This window comes from Notechis scutatus, chromosome 3 (assembly GCF_049901735.1).
Source record: "Notechis scutatus isolate UNSWTSFEM ecotype Mainland chromosome 3, rNotScu1.2, whole genome shotgun sequence".
Classification (NCBI taxonomy): domain Eukaryota; kingdom Metazoa; phylum Chordata; class Lepidosauria; order Squamata; family Elapidae; genus Notechis; species Notechis scutatus.
The window spans coordinates 148,949,507-148,977,447 of record NC_142011.1 but is presented as its reverse complement, the minus strand read 5'-3'; the positions used below and the strand labels follow the sequence as shown (position 1 = coordinate 148,977,447).

Sequence of the window (27,941 nt, the reverse complement as noted above, 5' to 3'; positions counted from 1 at the left end):
ATAGACAAAATAAAATTCTTTTGTTAGTTCAAGGTCATTGAGTATGGCACAGAATGTAATAAGAATCCTACTTTAGGACAGATCGTGATTGGGCCATGTTGATGTGATGATGGCCAAGGGGGGATGAATTTGTAGTTTTGAATATTGCAAGGAAGCCTGAAAACTTTCAGATTCGGGATTCCACAGATGTGCCAGTTTACTATCCAAATAAAGATACCTTTGAGATATGTCTGTCTCAGAGTTATTGATTGGAATGGAGGTTTGCTGGAATGCTGACAGTTACATAATCAGTGGAGGGTTCATGTAAGGCAGGGGTGTCAAACTCACGTTGTCATGGCGGCATCACATGATGTATCGGGACTTTTTTCTCCCTTTGTTAAACTAGGCGTGGTCAGCGCATGATGCTCTCCAGCCGGGAGTTTGACAGCCCTAATGTAAGGCCAACACAGACACTTCATGTCACCTACTCAATAACTTGCCTATTATCTTTTCTATACTTTTCTATGCTCTCCAAACTTGGCAACTTTAAGACTTGCGGATTTCAATTCCCAGAATTCTTCAGATAGCCATGCTGGCTGTGGAATTCTGGGCATTGAAGTCTACCAGTCTTACAGTTGCCAAGTTTGGAGACCCCTGCTCTACATTCTGTAAAAAAAAAAAAACTTTCTATTAGACACAATATAAGCTACAATTGAACTCTGATATGAAGGAATAGATAAAATCAAACATACAACCACATTATGTTATATTTTATAAAAGACACATTTTTTAAAAAAATTAAAAGCTAGCAGGTGATAATTACTTTGCAGTGAGTTTATCACAAGTGGGAAGAGACCTTACTTCTTTTTAAAGAAGGTTTTCATGAATTAGGCAACTCTGCCCAATTAGACAAAAACAAAGGGGACTGGACAAGGTCTTTGGTTGTGGAAGCAGAATCAGTGGATAAATCCTTCCCTTCCCTTCCTCAAATGTCCTTAAATAGAAGTGTTTATTTCTTTATTCACTACAAAACTGAACTCATCTTGAATATCATGTCTGCATAATAAAGATATTTTAAAAGGGAAGCCCTCCCTCCTATTTGTGTGAGTTATAAAGCACTAAGCACATTAATTTGGATCTTTCATGTCCTTATCTTTAGATGGTCATCATGTGTGGGAAATGGAAGCCAAAACTGACAAAGAGTTGTGTAAGCCAGTAAGTGCCTCTTTTGCCTTTTGAAAAATACGGTGCTGCTTCTCTGGACGTGCTTATCTGTGCCTTTTCTTCACTTTATTTTATCATCGTATTAATTATACGTAAACCCTACGTAAATGTCAAGATGAAGTTGGGCTTTTAAAAATGCCTATTTCAATTCAAACAGCTCCCTCTCATTTAAATAATGTTTTTAATCATAAGTCTTTGGCTCATTTAATTACATTTTTCTAATAATAAAGCTAAATGTAAGGTATAAGTGTAAAAGGCATGGTAATCATTTGTTCATTTATGAAATGTAGATGTCTCCCTAATCTGTTCTGATTCTCAGTAACTTGCAAATGCAGCTATTAAGGTACAACAACAAAAATTTAAAAATCAAAACTCAGGAAAAAGCAACAGAACATATATATGGGATCCGTCACCCACCCTAACCTGGTTCTGGAAACAGCCAAGTTTTTAAATAGAGCAAAGACCATTGCGAATAGGACTATCATGGTTGGAATAGTTAATTTGGATGGCTTAAAAAGGACACTAGATAAATGTATGGAGGACAGTCTATGAACCCACTAACTTCTGAAATGGATGGAGCTGACATGCTTTCAAATACTAGGTGCAAGTTTTCTTGTATCCATTATGAAAATCTAAATGCTAAGCTAAGAGCTCCTCCACACCATTCTGTTGATATGCTTCTGTTCTTGAAAAGGGATTTTAAAGAAATACTGCTCTCACAGCCTACTATTTCCTACAGCTCTGCAGTGATCCTCCCCTCTTCTCTGGACCTGCAGAGGAAGGAGGCAGTGGAGAAACCAGCATGCCTGGCATTCTTTGGCAGTTAAATGGGTTGACATTAAACTCACCTCCATCTTTTAAAAAGACTATTACATGCAATAAAGCACCAGAACTGCCACCACCAGAGTAGCCAGGTGTATCGAGGTTCTGCCACATTAAGATAGATGGCATGATACAGGGAAGAAGATGGGTGGGTGAAAGAGGGACCCCAAAGGTATCTGGTTCTGGAGCATCAAGCAAAAACGAGAGAAGCACCATTTCAGTACTGAGGAGTAGTGCAGAAGTTGCAATCACAACTCTAGAGTTGTATTCCCAAGGGCCCTGCCTACAATAGGGCTCATAATTCTCATAAAGGAGAAAGCCTTTACGGACCGTGTTCACCTTCTTTGCTTTTCTGCACGAATTCTATGAGGATTACAAGACCTATGAAAAAAAGTATAAGAAAAAAGAAAGGAGATAGTTACAGAAGAACTGAAAATTGCACCTTGGCAGCCATATAAGTATGGCTATGGAATTCCAGAGTCCTCAGTCTGATGGGAGGTTGGGTCCTATATTGAGTAGGAACTCAACAGGTTTCCAACCCAATTTAATGTCTGCAAAGGGTCTTCTTGTTTTTCCCATGGAAGATCTTTCTTGTTGGATTATTTGATCAAACTTTAGCCTGTCTCGGCAGTAAAGTAGCTGCATGATAGGAGTTTTCTTAGGAGGATATGCTCTCAAGAAATGTTAATGATAATGATTACAGGGCTAATCTTATGTTCCGGTGTTCTTAAAGCAGGTCATTTACCTTTTTCAGTGCCTGCCAGGGTATTTGTTTTTTTTCCCCTTGTGATTCAAATGTTCTTTAACTGTGATTCACTGTTAACATACTTTTATCCTCTTTTTAGACTTTATTAGTTGCTGAGATTCCACCATTCCGCAATCAGAGAATTACAAGTCCTGTCCAAGTCAATTTCTATGTCTGCAATGGAAAGAGAAAGAGAAGCCAGTATCAACTTTTCACCTATCTTCCTGCTAATGGTAACAATTTATTTCTAATTTTAAGTGGCATGAAATAAATAAATTTTAAGTGGCATGAAATAAATGTTGTGTATTTTATTTTAAAACATGCAGCGAAGTTTAAAATTGAAGATAAAAACCAAACATTCAGTGGCATTGTAGAATCAAGAAAAGTGTCTTTCTGTACAAATTGTGGAATAGCCTTGGATAATGTAAGAGTATAATGTATCTCCTTGAAGATGGATACATCTACTAACATCCAACATTTGTCAGTCTCATTAAATAAGATTCTGATAATACTCCAATGCAGTACTGCAGGCTGGCTCACTGCTCATTCCAGGAGTTAGAATCTGAGTGGCTCAGGGTTGATTCAGCCTTCCATCTTTCCAAGATCGATAAAAATGAGGACCCAGATTGTTGGGGAAAATATGCTGACTCTGTAAACCACTTAGAGAGGGCTGTAAAGCACTATGAAATGGTATATAAATCTAAGTGCTATTGCTATTCTGTGACTAATAATCTTGAAGGTTGGAACTTTGGGGACTTGAAAATATACAGAAAACATACTGCTTAAAAAAACAGACATTAATCAATCATGTTGGCAGAGAGAAAAAAAGATTAGTTATATGAACATGCTGCCCTGTAATTCTCTCTATTAGTTATTGGCAGGAAGTATTGTTAGCACCACCCTAAGGAGAAAAGAAGTCAACTAAAGTATATTTAGGAATTAGACAAACTTCAAGTTGAAGCTGTATGCAGCCCATAAGCTGCTGGTTACTGATCCTGGTCTAAGAGTTCAGTTCAACCTTCCCCCAAAGCTGCAGAACCCATAAAAGTAAATGTCCCCAGAGTTCAATGATTGGTTACAATAAAAACTATTCTAAGTCATTATCCCACAAACCAAGTTGTCAACTATTTAGGCAACAACTCAGAATCCACTGTCTCAGGGACGTAGGCACCAATATTTTAAACAGAATCTCACTCATGGTGATTTGTGCAGCACAGTTGTTTTTGTTCTGACTTAAGCCATTAAAAAACCTTTTGTGCATTTTTAAGATAACAGTTTTATGAGATTTGTCAGATAAGCTTCTATCATTCCAAGGACTATAGCATTGAATAAAACCTTTGAAAAACTCTCACTTGTTTGCAAGGAAGAGAATTGAAAAAAGAACACAGTTCGGAAAAATAGTACACAGAAATAGAATATTTGTACTGTTTTGGAAAAGAACATATGTTTGGCATGTGTACCTTTGAAAAGCTGCATTATAAGAGCTGATATTAGAAAGAAGTACTTGAGTAATTTTCACATATCAGTAAGATCGGCAGCATAGAAATTCAATAAATAAAAAAAATAAAATTTCTATTATTTTCTCAGGAATTTTATACTTACATTTGTGTGTGAGAGAGGAATTAGTTATATTAGCAAAATTTGACCAACAGTAAGTATAAAAACTATACATAACTTTACCTTTTGGAAATCATTTATATATAATCTTTTCCTACACAAAAACTTAGCTCATTGATGGGAGCAAAAGAATGTAATGAAATAGTCAGGTCCTCTTGCTTTGAGGACAGATTTCCCAGTAATAAGTCTTAATGCCCCCAAATACATTGTGATATATAAACATAAATAATACATTGTGATATATAAACATAAATAATACATTGTGATATATAAACATAAATACAGTTTTCTTTATGTACATGTACAAATGTGTGCAAAAATTCAGAATGCAGTATAAAGTTTATTATACAGTACTAGCCAAAGAATTACCATACCGTTGATCCAGCTCCACAAATTCTGGCTGAATCGTTACAGTGGAACAATTACTATTTTTGAGGCTTAGGAATAGTTTAGTGGTTCTTGCATATCCCACATGTTGTTTGTACTGAGTTTTGTTCTCAGTATATTAGGTTTTCTTTATTCTTTTAATTCTGCAAATAAAAAACCTTTGTAGTTTGCTGCACCAGTTTATCATTGTGGAAATATGGTACCAAGTCTGTCAGAATCAGGTCTACAAAACTTCATATAAACACTAGATGGTAACAAAGAATTAGAGTTTTCGATACGTTGTTGCTTCCATCCAGCGGGCATCTGGATCTTTGAGCACCCATGAGCCAATTTTTTAAAAAGGCTCTGATTGGGTTCCTGTGCTTCTGGATACGTATAAATGTTCTTTATTCTCTTACTTGTTTGTAATCTTATTGTATTATGTGTATTTTGTATTCTGTTTGGTTTTATTATACCACCTCTCAGAATCCAGGTGAATCCTAAATTGAATAAATTAAATCAAATCAAATCACAACCTCATTTGCAGTTTCACACATGCATGAACTATATAAAATGCATATGCATGAAAACTTATTTGGATGTTGTGCTTTAATGGATACTCAATATCCCGACTATTTGAATAAATCCAAGAGTTTACTATATAAAAGCAAATTAAATAAACTAGTGTACATATCAATAGGACAGAAGAAAGCTGCTTTAGTGAAAGTTACTGCTATAAGTAATTGTAAGCTGCCCAATGTCTACAGAGATTCTCAGTCATCTCAGTCATGGTTGTCCCAAAGGTGCTTTTTCAAGAGGCAACTGGACTTCCTGGCTTTTTCTTTGAAAATGTTTCACTTCTCATCCACAAAGTTTGAAACAGGCTGCAGCCTAGTAGTGAGCCGTAACCCAGGGTTGGGGACCCCATGGCGAGTGGGACCTCGTCAAAATATCTTTTTCCACTCAATATCTCTGTTTTCGGGAGGAACAGTATGATTTCTTCCTTCACTGTCTACCCATATAATTCAGATCACTCCTTTCCATTAATCTGTGCCTAAACCACAAATATAGTCCCTTCCAGATGTGCTGCTGGACTTCTTTATCAGAGAATTTCTTGTTGGGATGATTGTTGGCCAGAGTGGTGAGGAATTCTGAGAGTTTATACCATACTTCTAGAGAGATAGTTTAGCAAAGCTGATTTATACTTGGGAAGCCAAGTGGGGGGGGGGGGTTTCTCCCTTCATCATTATGGTAATAGTATTGTTATTGTATATAGCAGAAGCATCTCCTTGCCATTATACTCTGCTGACATTGATTTCAATATGACAAAGAGTCGATTCAGTCCCACATCTGTAGACCTGGATGAAGAGCTGAAGAGTAGAACTACAAAGTTATTTTCTCCAGACAGCGTAGAAGAACAGGCAACAGTATCCCTTCTTAATGCTTGGTTTTAATGCCAGTCATTTTGATAGAAATTGCTACTATAATAATGAGTCACACTAGATCATTCACTTCTAAAATTTCACGAATATGAAGGTAGGTTGGTTCCTGATTTTTAAAATGTCTTTTGCAACCAACATCTGTTTTAAAACTCATATTTAAGGCCAAGTAAAACCACTCATTCTGCTTTAAACCCTGTGCCAGCCACATGATTGACAGTGAGAAGAGTGCCAAATATATATTTTCCAGATAACAATACTTTCTTTTTCAGTTGTTTGTAATTTTGTCTGTCAGTATCCATTTTTGCTAAATACTGAGAGTCTCATTCTACCATTTGATATTCTGGTCTTGCCAGCAGTATACTATTAGCCACCAGACCACCTCAATGAAGTGAAGGTTATAAAAATTCATGAAGTGACACATGAAGCATCAAAGCAATTGACCCAAGATACAGCAAATGTTATAACAGTTTTCTACTAAAGAACAAAGTTACAATTATTACAGTTAAAACCTCAAAGACCTCTTGGAGATTAGCAAAAGTCATGTTAAAAACAAAACAAGAAGCTGCCCATCTAAATTTTTGAGGTACAATCTATGTTACTTGAATTTAGGCAACCTCAACTAATCATATATTTTATATACAAAATGTGATTATGTGAATGCCAGTAAATAGACACAACTAGAAAAATTTCCCTTGCTCTGTGTGTGTGTGTGTGTGTGTGTAATTTTCTCACCTGCTTTGTTCCTACTTACTTTTCTCCATATAATCCCATGTAATCATAATGTCGATGGAGATTCTCTGTCATCCAAGTGATGGTTGTCCCAAAGGTGCTTTTTCAAAAGACAACTGGATTTTGTTTCTCCTTGAAGACATTTTGCTTCTCATCCAAGAAAGTTCTTCAGCTCTGACTTCAGTTCTTCCATCCTCCAATTTCAGTCAGAACTGAAAAAGATTATTGGATGAAAAGCAAAATGTTTTCAAAGAAAAACAAAGTCCAATTGCCTTTTGGCAAAGAACCATTTAGTCATAATATTGAGAATAAGTCCCAGGTTTGTTTATTATTTTTGTTATAATACTATTCCCAAAGACTCAGTTACCTCTACTGTAGGTACAAAAGGGAGTGGAGGATAGTGGCTGAATCAAAGAGATGGTAACACCAGTAGGTCATTCTCTACAATCATGATTGAACTGTATTTCAACCATTGAGTGCCCCTGTTCTGCATGATGATATATTATTTCAGAGGAGATGAAGAAGGAAACAGCACCTACTTGTTTCTATTCCATGGCCTGATACAGCCTGTTGTCACTGATTTCAGTTTAAAAGTGAAGAACTGAAAAATTGTTCAGATTTAGCATTTTGTTGCTAATTTCCCACTGAGTTTTCCCGCTCTTAAAAAATATAAAGTGATATGCACCATAAATTTGAACTTCAGCTAATAACAATCCCTCTCCAAAAGCTTAAATAATGGTGTCATTTGGCATGTCATCCTTTGTGAAACTTAAATTTCAACTACATTTAGCATGTGTGGGCATGCAAAACTAAAATGGAATCTCATTTATAACGCTTTCAATTTTTAGTGGTAACTTTCTGCATTGTAGTAAGAAAATCCTCATGATTCTGAGGATACTTCTGAAAATAGTGATCAGAAGTCAATTTTGTCAGCATTGGGCTTGACTTCCTGTTTTGTAACTATAATTATCTCTTTGACTATTTGCAGTGATAGTTCTCTAGTGATGACATTTAAGAGACTTTTTCGCATCCTGCCTCCACCCACTATATTTCATTTTCTACACCAGCACATTTTAGTTAGCCTAAAGTAGGGCAGCCTTTCCAACTGTTACTTCCACTGGATTGTACTTCACATAATTCCCATGTGGGAACTACAGTGAGATGTAGACAAAGCATATCTGGAAGTGTAAGGGTTGGTTAAGCTGAATTAGAGAAAAATAATGAATCTGCTTTACTCACTTTGTTGTAATAACCATCTCCATTTTTAATATTACCTAACCTCCTGGTGAGATTTAACTTAAAATATTCATGCAAAGTTGAACAAATTCTTTAAAATTTATGGGTCAGCAGAATTTGCTATCAGACGACAGGAGAATAATGTTACAAAAATTGTAAAGACGATAAGGATGTGAGGCATCCAGACACAAACTGAGCAATGTGGTATAAGCAGTACAATGTAGTGAGCCATGTACAGATCTGTACATTGGGGAAACAAAACAACCACTTCATAAACGCATGGTACCACATAGAACAAACTATCAGGACTAGATTCAGCAGTTCATCTGCATTTAAAAAAATAAAGGACACTCTTTGAAGACAGCAAAGTCTACATTTTGGGCAGAGAGGACCATTGGTTTGAAAGAAGGGGTTCAGAGGCTACCTATGTCAAAATTGAACAGCCCTCTCTCAACAGAGGGGGGAGGGATACGACATCATCTATCTCCAGTCTACAACACAATCCTTTCAACAGTTCTAAGAAGCCTCCACACCCATTTGCACCACTCAGGTGACCCTGATGACAGAGATCAATCTCCAGGTGGCCTTAACAACTCACTAAAAGAATGCAAATAACCAGTTGTCTGAAAGGAGTATAAATCCTTCCATTCCCTGCCATCCAGCCAGAGCTAAAGAAGCTGCTTGGATGAGAAGTGAAACACCTTCAAAGAAAAACCAGAAAGTTGCCTCTTATTTAAGACTTATGGACTTCAACTCCCAGAATTCTCCAGCCAATTAAAGTCCACAGGTGCTCAAGTTGCCATGCTTCGACATCCCTGTTTTAGATGAAGTTTATTAAGTATTGACCAGATGCTTGAGACCATGTGGTATTGAGATATTTTTATGTGTTATAGTGTTTTAAAATCAGATAGTATCACAAGTGTCAGGATCAACAATTCAGAATGCCTATGATTACCTGAACAGAAATGATTTGCGATTGACTTTTTCATTTTTTTCTTAAATGAAGATTGCAGATGTATGGCTCCTAAAATGGGTCTGTAGTCTGTTTGTGTATATTCTACATATGGAAGATGACATTTCTGGCATGTAAATTATGCAGGGGATTTTTATTTGATGTAATAAGTTCTGCCAATTGCACTTCTTTGGAAGGTAGCAGGCTTTAAGCACAGGCCATACAATTATAATTTAAGATAGTTTAAGTACTACTGTCACTGGTAATCTGCACAGATGTAAGGGTTGGCAGAACATTACGCAAAAATTTATAGATTGCTTTCAATTAGATTTGACTAAAAATGATTCACTTTTGCTGATTGCCAGGTGATATGAACAGGAGATTTTTCAGTGATTGCCAGGTGATATGAACAGGAGATTTTTTTGTTGTTGTTGTTGACAGATTTTAAAAATGAATGTTTTGGTTATGGTTGTGTGATAAATTTTGCAATAATACATGCAGCAGATGCTCTATGCTAAAGGTATTTTTATTGGTTCTTTTTCTACATTACTCTTTGTTGTAGATTCATTGAATCTTGAGAGCCAAAGTGTAGGTAATATTTTTCTTTATGTAATTGGGATGATAGGATTTCCAACTTAGATAGGTCTGGGCATAAGTAGATTTCTTGTACTTCCCAAAGTATTTCAAGCAGCGTAGCCAGCGTTGAGATTTCTGTAAGTTGAAGTCTGCATATCTCGAGGATACTTTGATTGGGAAAAACTGCTATAAGGAGATGTGAAGTAACTTACTGTAGTCAAATTAAAATGCTTGATTGTGAATATAACATTATTGGTACCTTTGTGAATAAGTGATTGTCTTTTTTATAATATCAAAGTTTTTTAAAAGTCAATACATAAATATATTTTCCTATATGAGAAAAAGAGGCTTCTGATTAGTAATTTGCTGTTCTTGGCATTTTTTAAATAAAATCTTTCTGGAATTATGTGAATTAACCCACCCCCAAAATGGCTATCATTTTGTTACTGTTAGGAAATGCAATACATTATTCTGCAGAGTCTGGATTAATGACTGAAACTGGAAAAATATTCTCCTAAATCCTGCTGCAAGAGTCCAGGATGGGTTAGACTCCTCCTGATGACATCATCAAGCTGGGTCTGTCTTGTATAAAAAGGACTGCCTGTGGGAGTTTCCCCCCAGCTTTGACTCAGCTTCTTTCGATGACTATAAGCTGGTGTCTCTGAAAGCAGTTTAGTTAGCAAAAGCGAAAGCTATCTTCATCATTGGCATCCACTCTCCTGCAATGAGGATTCAACATTTTCTTCAACAGAGGGAGACTGTAAATAGGGAGTAACCTTTGATCCTCCCCCACAGTCTTCCCTCAGCGATTTCGGCAGCGCCTCTCAGCTGATCCTAAATTTTCACTTTATTGCCGATTTCACCATTCAAGGCTGTTTACAGCCTAAGGAGCGATTTAACCCCTGCATATCCTGTAGTTCTTCCGAGCAGCCAATTTGGAGGCTTCTTCTTCAACCGCACGTGGTGAGTGGCCATTTTGAAAGCTGCTTCTTCTAAAGAAAGTAGCGAGCGGCCGTTTTAGGTGGCATCATCCCCCAAAGGCCAGCTTCTACTATTCATAAGCTCCTATTCAGGCTACTTCATAGACAACACATAGTGAGGATCGCTTCCAGCACCTTTGTGTCTGTTTATGCATATTATGGATCAAGACAAGGCCCACACAGAGCCTTCAGGCCTGATCTCTCAAGGCCCCCAAGCTGGCAAAAGAAAGAAGGAGACAACGTTTCCAGTCTGTTCAAAGGGAGGTAGCGGCCAAGATTAGGGCCAAAGCTTTGGGCCCTAAGAAAACATCCCAGGCCGAATTAAAGGCAGAGAAATGAAGGCATGCAGCCTTAGAAAGGCAGTTCAACAAAACTATTTGAGCAAATGAGGGGTCAACTACAACAGGCTTCCCAGCCAGCCAATCCTCCAGTTGTTAAGCAGATCAGGCACCAATTTTTAAACAGGCCTCTTGGGACCTCTCTTCAGCTTGGCCCTCCATGGCCCAAGGTGTTCTCGACCTAAACTCGAGGATTTCTTCTCCCCCGCTGCAGGCCTTCGTCCCTCAGATCCATCATTTGGTGGCAGACCCAACTACATCCAAGATGTAGTCTCCATTGCCATCAGACAGGGCCTAGCAGAAGGGCTGCTATGAATTTTTCGACCCTCAAACAGGGCCCACCCCCCCCCCCTTTTGCTGGCCTACTACAAGCCAGATCCCCCAGAGGGGACTGTTTCACCCACAGAAGCCCAAGGACTCTTCTGCTCAATCAGAATGGGGGGGGGCGCTAGAGCAGGGAGTCTACACAGAACCATCGGAACATAGCCACTCTCCTGCTTCTGAATGGGAAGAGGGAGAAATCTGGGACCCCAACCTCTCTGAGGAAGAGGAAGATCTGTTACCTGATCAACCCCCATCAGCCTACAAACCGGCTTTATTCAAGCCTTTCCTCCACAAGGCACTGGTTACTGCCCAGTGTCCCCAGAGGAGGCTGCCCACGAACCTCAGCTGGTACAGTCGGGGTCCAGAGATTCCCTCTTTTCCAAAAACATAGTCCACTCAAAGATCCTTCCATCACCCAGTTTTTCTGGATCTGATCAGAATTAATTCACCTCTCCTGCCGCAGGCCCCTACCCATCTTCATATGACAGGCAGTTCTACAATGTGGGCCCTTCCCTCGCTGCCGCTCTTACTGTTCCCTCTGTAGACTCTCCAACTGACCCAAGGATGTACTTTAGGCAGAGAACAAACGTGCCAAGCAGACATTAAAATGTAACCATCAGGCCTCTGCTTCGGCTCTCCGGGCCTTGACTGTTGCATCGTTTTTCACAGGTCCTCTATCCGCTGGCTGCACCAGCTACAAGGCCGCATATCTCCATCAGACTTGAGATTGCATCAAGATTTCAATAAGATTGTAGCATCAGCGGAATTCATGGGGACATCACCCTAACTTCCACCAATTCTCCTCCAGGGCCATGGCTTCGTCTGTGGCAGGGAGGAGACTGCTATGGTTATGAATTTGGCAGCAAAGCCTCAGCGCAAGTGGAAGCTGGCTTCGGGCCCCAGCACCAGTGAAAAGTTGTTCAATGATGCTCTTGATCCATTCATTGTCAAAACGAGGGTCAAAGGAAAAGTTCCTTCCTCGCCAGGCTGGAGGGCAGACTTCCATCCTGCCCCTTACCTGCCTCCTCCATTTAGGCCCAAAATTACTTCTCACTTCTCCAGGCTGCAGAGAGCGTATTCCCAGCGCCAAGAGCAACGCCCTGACATACCGGGAAGACAACAACAAACTGCGGGTAAACGGCCCTTTTGTGGGGGAAGGGGTCGCTCATTCCATCGCTCTAAATAATCCCTCGTTCTTCCCATCAGAGGTCATTTGACCTTCTTCTCATCCAAAAGGGGAGGAGTCAATGACGGACGCCTGGGTACTCAATACAGTAAGGTCAGGGTTACAACTAGAATTTCTATCATCACCCCCAGGAAATTTCCTGCTCTGCCCCATCTCACAGGACAATTCAAAAAAGGGCCCTTATGGAATCGGCCATTCAACACCTAGTTGACATAACGACCATTCAACCAGTCCCTGAACTCCAATGGGGACGTGGGTTTTATTCTCGGCTTTTTGTTGTCCCCAAGGCCTGGGGGGGGGTGGCAAGCTATTCTCAACCTAACATTTCTGAATGCGTTTATCCCATTCAGGTGCCTTAAAATGCAGATGCTGCATTCTATTCTAAAGAGTGTTCGGGAGGGCTGTCTCCTCCCTTCCATTGAACTTACAACCCATCGGCAGCTCCTCAGGTTCTGTTATAAGGGGGGACACTACCAATACAGGACCTTGCTCCTTGGCCTTTCTTCAGCCCCCAGATCATTTACTAAGCTAGTGGCAACCTTGCCAGCCCTTATTAGGGCAATCCCAGAAAGAGTCCAGTGTTACCTGGATGATATACTGGTCCAGTTATCTTCCCCATCTAGGGCAGCAGAAGATTTGGATATCACCATTCAAGTTCTCCAAGAGCATGGGTTCTCTGTCAAAGAGGCCAAAAAAGCCATTTTACTCCCACCAATTCCTTACTCCATCTGGGAACTGTATTAGATACTTTTTCCTGCAAGGTGTCCTTGTCCCAGGAACGTCAGGAGAGTATCAGTTTATTGGCCATATAAAATCTAACCCTAGAGTGCCCCTGGCTACGCTTCCCAAGCTCCTGGGGAAAATGATATCATGCATTAATATAGTGCCCTGGGTTAGATTTCATGCCAGGTCTCTCCAATGGTTTCTTCTACCTTATCAGAAGACAGGTAGGAGTTGTTCCTCCTTCAGGTCAGATTAACTCCATTGATCCTTAAATCTTTTCGATGGGGGTCATCTGAGGCGTTTTCCATGGGACTCTTGTTCAAGGAACCGGACAGGTTAGTGCTGACCACAGATGCCAGTCTGTATGGCTGGAGAGCCCCCCCCTTCAATCCAGGGTGATCCAGGGACCATGGTCCCAGGCAAATTTGGCCCATAATATTAATTGGCTAGAGCTTCGAGCAGTCCATTTGGTCCTGACACAATTAGAGGATGCTGTCTCAGATAGGGACATCCTGATCTTGTTTGACAGGGTGTCAACCAAGGCACATTTTAACCGCCAAGGCGGGACACATTCAGGACCCCTGATGATAGAGGCAGATCAGCTCTGCTTATGGGCAGAGATATACCAGGTATCGCTCAGAGCTGAGTTCATTGCAGGCGGGACCAATGTTGAGACTGACTGGCTAAGCAGAGCCACCACTGACCAGGCAGAGTGTCGTTTGCACCCCGATTTATTTCAGGAGCTGTTGGAGCGCTTCGGATTGCCAGCAGTGGATCTCCTCGTTTTCTAGGACAACACGCAACTCCCGAGGTTCTACTCCAGGTGTGCAGTTCCGGGGGTGGAGGGAATGAATGCTTTGCGCAGCCCTTGGCCACGGGAACTCCTATATGCCTTTCCTCCTCTGCCCCTGATTCCGGGGGTCTTCCAGAAACTGTGGGCAGAAAAGCAGAACTTATACTTGTAGCCCTCACTGGCCCAGGAGGCTATGGTTCACAAACTTAGTAAACCATTCCAACTCCAGTCCTGGGAGGATTCTGGTAGACAGAGTGTTGCTCAGACAAGGGCCAATATTGCTTCCAGAGCCCCAGTGGCTTCAGTTGGCCATCTGGAGATTGAGCGGGGATCCCTGATCCGGAACTATCATTCCTCAAGAGTAATAAGAACTATCCAAGCCGCCTGGGGACCCTCCACCAACTGTATCTATGATGCAACCTGGAAAGCTTTCAGTGATTGGTGTCATAAGTATGACACTGCCCCTTCTGGGGCCTTAATTGCCAGATGCTGGACTTCCTCCAAGAGAGCCTAGACAAGGGACTTTCACCTAACGCTCTGCGGACGCAGGTTGCAGCCTTGCCCTCTGTTCTATCCTTGGGGGGAGTGGAATCTTTGTCTAGACATCCCACGGTCTGTAGGTTTCTGAAGGGTGCTACAAACCTGAGGCCTCCAGTGGTCATCGAGATCCCACATGGGACTTCTTTAAAGTACTGCAGTGGCTGACTAAGGCCCCATTCGAACCACTGAGGTCAATTCCCTTGCAGTTTTTTGTCTTGTAAGGTGGCATTTCTGGTAGCGATCACCCCTTCTAGAAGGATTTCGGTCCTGTTACCTGATTTCTGTCTCCTTCCGCTCCACGACTTAGAGCACAAGTGGCACTCCCTAGATGTTAGCAGGGCGCTTAGAATTTACATCAGACGTCCCTCTACATTTAGTAAAACTGAGGCTATGTTTGTGTCCTTTCCCCTTCCCATTGGGGGCAACAAAGCCTCTCCTCCCACCTTGAGTAGGTGGATCACGGCATGCATCACACAGGCCTTCTAACCAGAGCCCTTCCAGTACCCCAGGGCCTAACGGCACACTCTGCTGGGAGTGCCTCGATTTTAGCTGCCTGGGCCACCCAGACACCCCTAGTGGAGATTTGCAGAGTGGCTACGTGGACCTCCCCATCTCTGTTCATCAAACATTACCATCTGGACTCCTATGTCTCGAGGAGTGCGGCTTTTGGCAGACGGTTGCTTCAGTGAGTGGTTCCAACTTCGGAGAGACTTGCCGGACGAGGACCCTCCCATGGACATGTGGGCTTTGGTATGTCCCATCCTGGGATCTCGCAGCAGCATTTAGGAGAATGGGCATTGGTAAATTTACCTGAGAACCCTTTCTATAGATGCTGCTAGAGAGCCCGGCCCTTCCCTTATTTCGTCCGGACCATGGTAAGATGTGTTAATGTTAAGGTTAAAGATTCTGTTTGGCTTTCAGAGACACTTCCTACAGTCTGTCAAGTACCTTCGCCAAAGCTGGGGGGAAACTCCCACAGGCAGTCCTTTTTATACAAGACAGACCCAGCTTGATGATGTCATCAGGAGGAGTCTAACCCATCCTGGGCTCTCTAGCAGCATCTATAGAAAGGGCGTTCTCAGGTAAATTTACCAACGCCCATTTTCATCAGTTCAAGATTTTCGTTGCTTAGTTAAACAATCTTTCTAATTATTACCTGCCTGTAACATAATTCAGTTTATAGATGGTTTCATATAAAGAATCAAACAGCCAGCGACCACTTTCCACTGTTGTTCTATCTGAGTTGGTCTAAGACAAAGAAGGGTGACCTTTTTCAGCTGACAGTCATCTTACCATAGTTAATCATAAGGTGAAGAAAAAGTCATTTGATGCTTTTTTCTCCTTTTTTTTAAAACAAATTTTATTGATTTTACAATTAAAAACAAATCAACAACACACACACAAATAGAAAAGCAAAAAGAATAGAAAAAAAGAAAGAGAAAAAGAATGGAAAACAATTAAAAACATTCTCATTTTCGACAGTTTATAAGATCTTTTCTTTTTTTCTCCTCCTCCTGGAGATTTGGCTAAATAAGATGCTTGCATGTGTGCAACAAAGGCATTTGAGGCAGTGTTTTTCTTGATGGCAATCTGGCTAATTTTCTTAGAAAGATATTTTGGCAACCCACTCTAAAGCAATTTCTCCATATTATTCAGGAGGTAAAAGGTAAACAAGAGCTTAATATAGTAAACAGCTATGTAGCTGGATCTCCATAGACTGTCCCTGCTTTGCTAGCGTCTAATGAGACAAAGGAAACCAGCTCTGTGTTGATTGGCTGCCATGCCCCCAATCCCTGAAGCTTCGAACTAGCCAGTCAAGAATGATAAAGCAGCCATTATTATGAGACAAAAAGAGAATGTAAAAATGTCTGTTTATTAACAAGCAAGAAACAAAGCTCATCTGTAAAAGATTGCTGGTGCTTCTAGAAATAAAATCAAACCTAGTGGAAATTATATCTAGGACTTTGGAAAGGCATTCTGAACATTTCACATGTAAAATTTCTGCTGGAATTTGGGAAAACCATTTTTCAGAATTTACAATGACAACCATTCCTTGGAAACTACTGTATATTTTGGTACAGGTAAATTGCCATCAATGCCATCTTTTTGTGAGTTTCATTGATCTAAGCAACTTTTGATTCTACTCCAGGAGTACAGGTAATCCTTGAGTTACGAATGTATTAGAGCCTGCTAATTACATTCGTAACTCAAGGATTCATTTGATTGAATCACGTTAAATGAACATGATCAATCCCTGCTTTCCCCAGTGCATTTGCTAATCAACTACACAGGTTGTTCAATGCACGTGAGGTATCTCAGGGTGGGGAAGGCCATGTGGGACCTAGTGCTGGAGCAGGCCACCCAAGGCCTCCCCCAATCCATTGAGATACCTCACGTTCCCCTGGGGTCCCCACAATTGCTTCCCCCCATTCCTGCCCCACTGGATCTCCATAGACTGTCCCTGCTTTGCTAGCGTCTAATGAGACAAAGGAAACCAGCTCTGTGTTGATTGGCTGCCATGCCCCCAATCCCTGAAGCTTCGAACTAGCCAGTCAAGAGCAAGCAGGAGGCTACTCGGCGCAGGCCAGACTGGGCCCAACTATGCCTGCAGACCATCATGGCAGAGAAGCCGGTCTTTAATTCAGATGGGCAAAGCTGTTTTCTTTATATCTCGCATTCACTGGCTTCTGAATAAAAGACTTTGGCTTCTCTGTCATGTAGGCAGCCTCTTCTGGAGCTCTTTGAAAAGTAAGTACAGTAAAGTCAGGACAAATGGGGTGGGGAGAAGTAAGTAGAATACGGGCAAGCGTATTCCACTTACTTGTTGTGGAGACCCAGCGGGGCAGGATGGGGGGGAAATAGGCAGGGGGTATGTGCAGCATCTCTGCGGTCGGTCCTAAGGACAAATAACCACTGTGGTGCTGCAACATATGTAACTTCAGGACCAGATCGTAAATACTTTTTTTGGGTGGGGGTGTCGTAATTTTGAATGATTGTTGTAACTCGAGGAATACCTGTATCCTATGATAAAATAATCAGATCCTCATTGGACATAATGGAGATGCTTTTTTCAAAATAATCATATTCAGAGGCTCCTTTACAGATTATATATTGCCCCAGCAGTGCTTTAATTAATTAACTAATTTAATGTTGCCATCTCATAGAATGGGCATGACTTGGCTCCAACTTTGTTTAATTTTTATATGAATACATCAGCAGTTACAGTGGAATCTGAAGTTTTCTGTGACCGGGCTGGTGTATTTGTGTCTCTTATCATTGGTTGATGATTCTATTCTGCTATCCCTATGCAATTAGGATTGTTCTGACTGCTAATGACTTTTTGAAATACTGTTTATTAATAATAAGCTATTAATAAATGGACAGCGGGTCAGAAGTACATTAAGTGATTATACCAATATAAACATTTAGCTATCCATTTCCAGTATAATTTGAATTGGAGTATACCCAGGTCATCAAGACTATCACTAGCCAGAAATATATTAAGTGCTTTCTTGCAATTTCTTTCGTGCAATTTCACTATTCCAAAGGAGATCAGTTGGCATTTCAGGTTTTTCATTCAAAGATTTATCCAAACTTCTTTATGGGGCTTCCTTGTGGGTACAGGATATCACAAATGAGCTGGAAAAAATGCTATCTATTGTGAATCTTATTCTGTCTTGGGTTGTAGATACATTCAGTGTGTTAAGCTAATTTCATCCATTTTAAGAATTGGACTCCCACTGTAAAGTTTACTGCATTTCATGCTTGGCCAGTATTATGATATTGTTTATCAGTTCATTTATCATATTGAAACTTATATGAATCTATTTTAATTTATCTTTATTATTTAAGTTTAGCATTAGCTTAGCATTTTTCTATTGTTATTTCATATTTCATTATATTCCCAAAACACATGCATGTAAATTCTTTGATGTGTTTGATTATCAATTTTTGTATCAGTATCTGTATCAGACAAGTGAGATGTTGAACTGTGTTGGATTGCAGATACAAACAGTAGAGAGAGTATCATTTCTTAAAATTACAGGACTACTGTCCATACTCACAAAACAGAACCTGACGTATCCCTTGCATATAATTTCTCTTCTTTATTCGATGCCTGATCTTCATTCTTCATTCACTTCCGATTCCATTCCGTGTCATATTTTTCTAATCAGAAAAAAGTTGATTTCTATAGAACAATGAAGGTGATTGTGTTTGAGATACAATCGGAAGAACCGGACAAAACAATGCATTGTAAACATTAGAATGGTACATATTTCCATGCTTGGAAATCTTCCTTAAAAGAACATAAAACATAGATTCCATTTACCCCTTGCATTGTTACATGAATAATGTCTTACAATAAAAAATGAATCAGTTCTTCTAAGACCTATTAACAATCTAATGCACATTTTGGCTTCATTAATTGCTCATAAGTAAGTAAGCTGCGCCAGGCCTCTCTTCCAAAAGAACCTCTGTTTCCATGCCTCTACAATGTCCTGTCTCTTTGGTAATTTTTGAACAGCTAAACATTTTAACGGCAACTGAGAAGCTCTTCATAACTAAATTATTTAGGAAGAAATAGTAATTGTAAAAGCTCAGAATAAATGACTTCAAAAGATAATGATGCTTTATAAAGATTCTAATAGAAGATAATTGAGGCAAGATATAGTACTTTAGTATCAATTTTAAGTAAAGAGAAGTTCTTATTTCTTCTAACATGGTCAGTTGATGAGAATGGCTATTTTCCGTGACAACTATTGATGCAATAAGCTAACTACTTTTGTTGTCTTTCAGTTTCCTAAAAAATTTTCACTCATCCTAACAACCATGAACCAGAACAGGACCTTATGTATTATAGAAAAATGAAACTGGATTTAAAAGTCATATTTTAAAAAAAATTCCCACTTGTTCTCCTTCAGTGAAACTGTTTTAAGTTTTTCATCAAGATTTTATGAACCCATCTTTTACCAGTTCACAGCTTTTCATTTCAAACACTATAACTGGCATTTCTCTCCCCATATCCAAGTATGCATAGAACTGTGTTGTCTTTATGAACTGGTCTTGCTATGAGGTCTTCATAGGGGGTCCTCTCAATAAGAACAGCAATGTATAGTTGATGTTGCTTCAAACATATGGTTCTAGTATTAAACTGATTGATAATGTGGTACATGTGTTAGCCTAAAACCACCATAGTTATTGTGTATTAAATCTTAATTAATTTGATATGCTAAATATTATTAATTCCTAAAATTAGGGCAGTATATTAAAATCTAACAGAGTTCAGGATAATATAAAGATCATGGAATGTCTAGAGCATTTTTAAATTTTGAACAAAAAAATCATTAATTGATGGTCTTTGTAAAGAAGTTGGTAGATAGCATCATTATTCACCATTTTTATTGAGATTATGCAGTCATAATCAGTCATTTCAGCAAAGTATTCCCAAATGTGAAGCTTTCCAGGTATCCTGAATTTAATTTTCCATCATCCTAGCTAATGAGGTGAATGACTCTGCTAGTTGAGGCTGATAGGAATTATATTATATCCAGGAGACAAGTTCTTAGCTAATGCTAAATTTGAATAATGATCATTTTTAAAAAATAAAATAAAACAACACCATTGCAAATAAATATACAGATATGTCTTAATAGATACTAAAATGCCAATTTGATGTAGTGGTTAATAAGACATCAGGCTAGAAATTAGGAGACCATGAGTTCTAGTCCTGCCAGGCACAAAGCCAGTTGGGTAATTTTGGATTAGTCACTCTCTCTCAGTCCCAGGAAGAAGAAAATGGCAAACCACTACCAAATCTTGCAAAACAACAACAACTGTAGGCAGTTGTCCAGACAGTCTCCAGCAGCCAAGCTTACTTGAAGGCCCCTAAATAAAAGAATAAGGTAAGGTAAAGGTTCCCCTCGCACATATGTGCTAGTTGTTCCTGACTCTAGGGGGTGGTGCTCATCTCCGTTTCAAAGCCGAAGAGCCAGCACTGTCCGAAGACGTCTCAGTGATCATGTGGCCAGCATGACTAAATGCCAAAGGCACATGGAACACTGTTACCTTCCCACCAAATAGGTGGTCCCTATTTTTCTACTTGCACTTTTTATGTGCTTTCGAACTGCTAGGTTGGCAGAAGCTGGGACAAGTAATGGGAGCTCACCTCGTTACGCAGCACTAGGGATTCAAACTGCTGACCTGCCAACCTTTCAATCGACAAGCTCAGCGTCTTAGTCACTAAGCCACTGTGTCCCTTAAATAAATAAATTATTATATAACTTATTATATAACTTATATTAATGTTTATCTCACTTTGAAAGTAAAATCGGTGTTAATCTGCTAATATTATTCTAAATAGTATATGCACAACTATGTTTTTTTAAAGTTTTTCAAAATATTTCCACTTAAGGATAATACAAAGATTCCAGTGAGAAAAATATTTACATAATAGTTAGAATTTCATCCAGGTATAAGCCAGGCCTAGGCCTAGGAATTCTGGTGATTAAACTAAAGCTGCTACATCCTCAATGTTCATTGGAACATAGTTTGCTCATTTTATTTTTAATATTCTTTCTGTGAATCAGCAGACTGCTTCATATATAATCATTCTCCTGTCATCCTCAGCAAGCATTCACCTTTCTGTTGGTAAATGTCTATTCTCAGTCATTCAAGTCATGGTTGTCCCAAAGGTGCTTTTTGAAGAGGCAACTGGACTTTCTTGTTTTTTGTTGAAGACATTTTGCTTCTCATCCAAGAAGCTTCTTCAGCAGTAGAAGGATTTATATTCCCTGCAGACAGCTAGTCATTTGCATTCTTTTAGAGAGTTGTTGAGGCCACTGGAGGCTTATTACCCCAAGGAAACACATAAACCTCCAGTGGCCTCAACGACTCTAAAAGATGAGCAGTAAACAAATAAATAAATAAACAAATGACCAGCTGTCTCTGCAAGGAATATAACTCCTTTGAAGTGAAACATCATCAAAGAAAAACAAAGTCTAGTTGCCTCTTCAAAAAGCACCTGTGGGACTTTCTATAGGTAATGAAGGAGCTTGCTGGTCGATCTTTTAACTGTCTTCTAAATGTTTATCAGGTGGGAAGCCATTGTTACATTTGGCCACAGCCTTTTTCATTAAGATCAAATGTGTTAGTGTTGATTTCAATTAACCTGTGTCACTTATTTTTAAATATACAAGATTTTGTATTCACAACAAATTATATACAAATTAATTCTTTGTTAATGATTTTTTTCTTCTTTTGTGATAATTAACTTCCAACTCTAAACCCAAAACTTAACTTGTATCTTACTTGCAGGCAAAGTATCTATGAAACTGCTATTTAAATCACATCTCTGTTTATAAATTGTGTTTAAAGAAAATATTAAGTGTTTCTGTGAACCGATAAGACTGATAAAATTTAGTTTAGTCCCAAAGTAGTATTCTGAATTAAATAAATGTGACTTGGAAACTTACCTTAATGAAATATCTCTGTACCGTCGTGCGGATTATAAAAATTATATATAGACACTATTATTATTTTTAAGGTAGTTCAGTTTTTGTTTCTAGAAAGAAAGGCTTCATGAAGGAATTATGTATTTTTTCTTAAGCTTGTCATTCTCTCTCAAGTTTTGTTTTTGTGAACTCTGAAAACCCCTTCGCTAACTCCCTATGCTTGAATTTACCCTTTGTGCAGACATCTATCAAATGGGCCATCAGTAGCAGTTGACAAGCAGTAGTACATCCAAGTTTTTTTAAAAATTCCTTTGATTACTACAGATCCATAGAGCCCTTGGGTCCAGGGCTTCTACTGTAGCACAGCTATTTGCAAATAGATTTTTATAGCACATTAGAGCTGGCGAAGAGTCCAAAAAAAATAGCCTTTTTCAGTATTAGAACCAGCTGTGGCTTTCTTGCTTGGATGAGTCATTCGTATTTTGGTGAGGGAGGGGAGAGAACTAGCTAAGGACACACAGAGCCTTATTCAAGACTTTGTTTGTTTTTGCAAAGGGTATCCTAGCCACAAGCCAACTTGATCATATTAACTCTATGTTTATTCAAAGCACTTTCTTTTTCTTTCAACAGTTCCAATTATAAAAACAGAACCCTCTGATGATTACGAGTCTGCTCAAACCTGTGGACCAAGGAGCCATGGATTAAGCCCTCTCTCTAAACCGTATTACAGCCAGCAGATCATGATGCCTCCTGATCCTGGCTCGTGCCTTGTAGCTGGCTTCGCTTCCTGTCAGCAGAGAAACACTGTGATGTCATCATCTCCCAGCTCTAGTCCTAAGCTGCATGATCTTTCCTCTCCTGCTTACAAGTGCATCACCAACCCAGGCCATAATCATCTAGGACTTCAGCAGACGGCTGGAGGTGTCCCCACCATACAGGAAGTGCCAAGGTCTATTGTTGTGCATCCAAGCTCTCCTGATCAGTCATCTCACATCATGCTGCAGCCGCAGGTGAGTCAACATCTGAGCAGTACCTGTTCCCTTGGTAATCAACAAGCACTCTATCCCAACAGTCCCTCCTCTCCAGTTCCATCTATAACCCAGGAGTCAACCTATTTGCAGTCCTGCGGTCAAACTCACTCAACTGTAATGGGCCAACAGCAGCTGCCGAATGTTCAAAGAAATGAAACTCCAGCAAATCAGCCACTGTCATTGACCGACTTGCATGAGGACAATAATCATAATTTGGCCCCTATGCCCGTAACAGTCAAGCAAGAACCTGAAGAATTGGACCAGTTATACCTGGATGATGGTAAGTCTGCAGATATAGAGGTTTGTGTTCAGCCATTTTGTGTTCAGCCATTGAGTTATTGTAGCCTTGTGGAATATTCAGGAAAGGGGAAGCTGACAACTAACAGCCTTGTGGAATGGCACAGAAGTCTGATTGGATGACATATGTATGGCAAGATTTATTTACTGTTATCAACATTAATGAAAGTCCATAACCTAAACATTAAGTGCTATTAGTCATTGTTAAAGTATCTGCATGCCCAAGAACTAAAGTATAATAACATTAACCATTATTGGTCTTGGCTTAAGCCATAGCCAATGGCAAGTAAAATGACATTGAAAGCTATCCATCATATAGCAGCTTGAAATACATAAGCCTACTATTTAGAATTAAATGATGAAAAAGTGTTATATTTTATCTAAGAATACCTATGTTTAAAAAAGGCACAAACATTTTCCTTCTCTAGCATTTGAAATTAAAGCTGTTTCCATTGCCACATGAAAAATCTTTGTTTTGAATTATAAATCATAGCTAATTTTGTACATACATCTACATATTTCATACATGTATATTCTGCATGCACCATTACATTGCTAAAATGCTACACTGAGTCTGTCCAGCTTCCAAAGATTGAATCATTTAAAGCAATAAAAGATGAAATCTGGAATTTATTGCATTACTTCACTGAATTGTGATGCGTTGTTTAAAGTCGTGAACGGTATGATGTTTGACCTAAGGCAATGAAAGAAGTCCTTCCAAAAGAAATGCCTTTGAATAGATTTATTTTTTTAATCAATATACTTAAAATTCTCTTGTAATAGAAGATTACAAGATAGCCTGTTTGGTTTAATGGGAAGTAAACATTAAGGCACCATGGTAGAAACCAGGAGACTGAGAGTTCTAGTCCTGCCTTAGGCATGAAAGCCAAGTTGGGTGATTTTTGGTCAGTCGCTTTCTCTTAGCCCATAATGTAACTCTCAGGTGATGAGCCAGTCAAATAATTCCTTTTGCAACTACTGGATCAACTCTCAATTGATTGGAAAAAAGCAGATTGTGCACTTGCAGGAAAACACTAGGAAGGAAAAAGAAAAAAAAATAGTCACAATTTGTTTGTATGTGTTTTTGCAAAAGTATTTGTAATATTTCACTCTAACCCGAGGCAGCATGACTAAACCTAGATTCTCATTTTAAAAATTAAAATGTGAAGCTTGAATGGCAAATATTGCATTTTCTTGTTTTAGGGATCGTGATATCGTTTTTCAAAATTAAAATATCCTATTAAGATTTGTTATAATTCTGAAAAGAAATTAAAGAGGTATTCATCACATCCAGAATGTCACATGGCTCCCCACATGTGGCTAATATAATAATACATTTCCTATAAAAACATTAAATTAAACAATTTAAAAAATTCAGGAAAGCCTTTTTTATATTCTTATGTCAATAAGGATGTTTCCATGCCAGAGCATCTGAAATGTATCTTTAATCTAGTTACTTTTCATTTTTATGTCAGTGTTTTCCATGATATTGAAGTTTTGAGTCATTCATGTGAAACTTGCACATATTTTTAAATTTTTACCAAATCCAGACACGTACCTGCCATATTACACCCCAGATTTAACAATTGTCAATAAGAAAGACCCCTTCCCAAAAAGTGTGGCTAGTGGACGTAGCAATACTTGAAAACAGCAGAATAGAAGAGGAAAAACTGGAGAAAATCATAAAATGCAAAGACCTACAGATAGAAGTAGAATGACTATGGCAAAAGAAAGCAAAGATAGTAACAATTGTAATAGGGGTCTTGGGTGCAATCCCAAAACATCTAGAGCTCCATTTGAACACCCATCGGCATTGGCAAAATCATCATGAGTCAACTGTAAAAGGCAGCGTAACTTGGAACAGGTTACATCATGCAAGGATACCTTTAACTTCAAATAACAACATCTGACTATACCAGATCCTTCAGAAGGAATCAGTGGGTGAATAAAAATGCCAAATCCAGTCTAAACATTTGGCTGATTATGCAAACAACCATAATAATAATAATTTCAATCAAAATAATTTCAAAAGAACAATTTAAATCAAAATTAAAATTTTGTGGCATAAACTGGCTACCCATGATCCCAGTGGTTGTTAACACACTGGGTGCTATACCAAAAAATCTTGGTGCAATCTCTGTCACTTACAAAAAGCCACACTACTTGGATCCACACATCGTACACCAAAACAAAGTCCTAGGTTCTTGGGAAGAGCTTGATGTGTATAAAGGCCAACACCGACTAAAATACTGGCAGCTTTGATTTCACAGTTTTGGGTATATAATTATAATAAAAATGAACCACTTCTAGAAGCTGAAAAAGTGACCATATATATGAATATACCACAGAATATAATAATAATAATAATAATAATAATAATAATAATAATAATAATAATAATAATAAATAATAACAATAACAATAATAATAATAATAATAATAGTAGTAGTAGTAGTAGTAGTACAGAAGAGGGAGGGCTCCTTTAGTTCACAAAGTGCCTGTTCCTGAAGTTGAACATGTTTGGTTTTCATCAAAATGTAACTTTTCAAAAAGTGTTCCTCTCTGTCTAGCACTCACAATATGTTGGCATTTAAGATTATTTTGAAAATGATAGTATTTGCCATTTCAGCATCAAAGGGAGGCCGTTTGGATTATTAATCTTATTAATGTTCTTTTGGTATATTTTGATTCCTACTGCACAATGCCATTCAGTTGTGAAGTTATTTCCTACCATTAAGGACATCAAAGAAATTTGCAAGGGTTATCAATAAATGTTATCTCTATAAGCGACAAGGGAACACGTCAGCACTAACAGGAAGAGACTCCTGGAAACTAACTGATGAGCCAATTTTTCTACACAGGGAGATACTATTAATCAGTGTTTTCTTGAATATGTTGATAACAATTCGTGTTCTCCAAAAAATAATAATAATAATAATAATTCTTTAAAGCATGAAGTGTTAACATTAGGTTGACATTTCAGAAATAACCTATTGGTTTGTGAAATGTGAAATGGATTGTGTCTTTAGGGTTGTGGGAAATTACAAATGAAGACTTTGAAGAAGTAATCTTGAACGCTGTAGGTAAACATCTGAAACAAAAAGAAAGGACCCTAGAAGAGGTTCTGATTGTCTTGAGGGATGGCTCAACCTTTGACAAAGTTCACATGCTTATATTGTGTTGAATAAACATAATTATGTACCCATCATCTGAACTGCAGATTATTATTTACAAAGCATGGTGGCTGAAATCAAATATGATAAATCATATCATAATCTGATTCAGCATAATGTGTGACTCAATTTGGCATACCCTTATTGCACTGTTGTTTGGCATGGGGAACGTAACATTGGACTGGAACTCATAAAATATTCGGCATTTGCTATGGAAAGGTCAAATTGCACATTCCCCAGAATGGCCTTTTGCCTTCCAGATTGATCCTCTTCCTGTTCTCCAGTAAGTGTGGAATGGTGAGAACTATAGTCTGATCCATCGGGAGAGGAACAGGTTTTATAAGACTGCTGTACAAGAATCCTTTTCTGGAAAGAAGCAAAACAGAGAAGAATTTCAATGTCAGAACCATCTTCTAATTGTTTTTTTTAAAAAGTTCTGCATGCTTTGACTTTGCTAATGATAATTCTGTATTGTCCTACAGGGATGTAACAATGGGAAAATAGAGGTTTTGTTTCCAGTGAAATTTCAATATTAAAATAACTGTAGTTAGCTTGATAACAACAAAAGGTAGACAGCAAAAATGTTTATTCATCATGGTTGCTTTCACCAGCTAAACTTATCAGTGAAAAAAGTCAAAATGGTGGTCACAACTGCACAGGAAAACGCCACTCTAATAAATAGCAGAGGGTATAAAAAGATATGTCGCAATGTGTTAGATGGTTTTGAAAAAGGAAAGATTATTAGATTCACCTTCAGTGACTCTGTAATATTGACAAGAACTTTTAGCTTTAGAAAACTTGAAAATCCTGTCAACCATAACTCTGCCAAAGACCTAACAGGTTTAATAAACTACAGTGAAAAATTACCCCTCTAATTACGTCCTTGGTAATCTGTAAGGTCTTACAGTGTCACTTTTGCATCTGAAAAGTCAGCTAGAGTTACCCTGAAACTGCTTTAGGAAATTGAATTTAGAAACTAAAATTGTTTTTTCCATGGCACATATATTTACTCCCTCTTTTTTCTAAAGAAGGGTTTAACTTAATCAACTTATGTTGATATTTTGTACAGAACTATACACCAGGTGTCTTCAAACTGGTGCCTTCTAAAAGTGTTGAGAATACAAGTCTCTGGATTTTCTGATCAGCATAGTCAATAGCCTTGTGAAGCCTGGCATATCCATAAGAAAGAGGTCCTTGGGTTTGGAGTTACCGGATGTCACTCATCAGGAGATGTATTCACTGTCAGTCAATTTTTGCCATCTGTAATTGTCTCTGTACTTGAGAGTGTTATAGCCCTCTGTCCTAGAACACATACATGACATTTGTTGTTAATGATAAAAGTGGGGTGGGGGGGAATTAGGCCTATAAACACTCATACAGGTATGTAAAAAGGCTGGGGGCCAGGGGGGGGGGAGAA

At 38.8% G+C, this 27,941-nt stretch overlaps 1 protein-coding gene across 4 annotated transcripts in view; it reads left to right on the top strand.

Annotated features, from left to right (window-relative positions):
- Positions 1 to 27,941, top strand: part of NFATC1 (nuclear factor of activated T cells 1) — a 143,940-nt gene that overhangs the window by 88,460 nt on the left and 27,539 nt on the right. For 2 of the 4 annotated variants that reach the window (XM_087961445.1, XM_026669933.2), the window contains exons 7-9: positions 1,139 to 1,194; positions 2,871 to 3,003; positions 22,654 to 23,033. In XM_087961445.1, the coding sequence (XP_087817571.1) occupies positions 1,139 to 1,194; positions 2,871 to 3,003; positions 22,654 to 23,033 (569 nt within the window). Of the gene's footprint in view, positions 1 to 1,138; positions 1,195 to 2,870; positions 3,004 to 22,653; positions 23,335 to 27,941 lie in introns of all 4 variants that reach the window. The other 2 variants (XM_026669931.2, XM_026669930.2) reach the window with 1 other exon arrangement.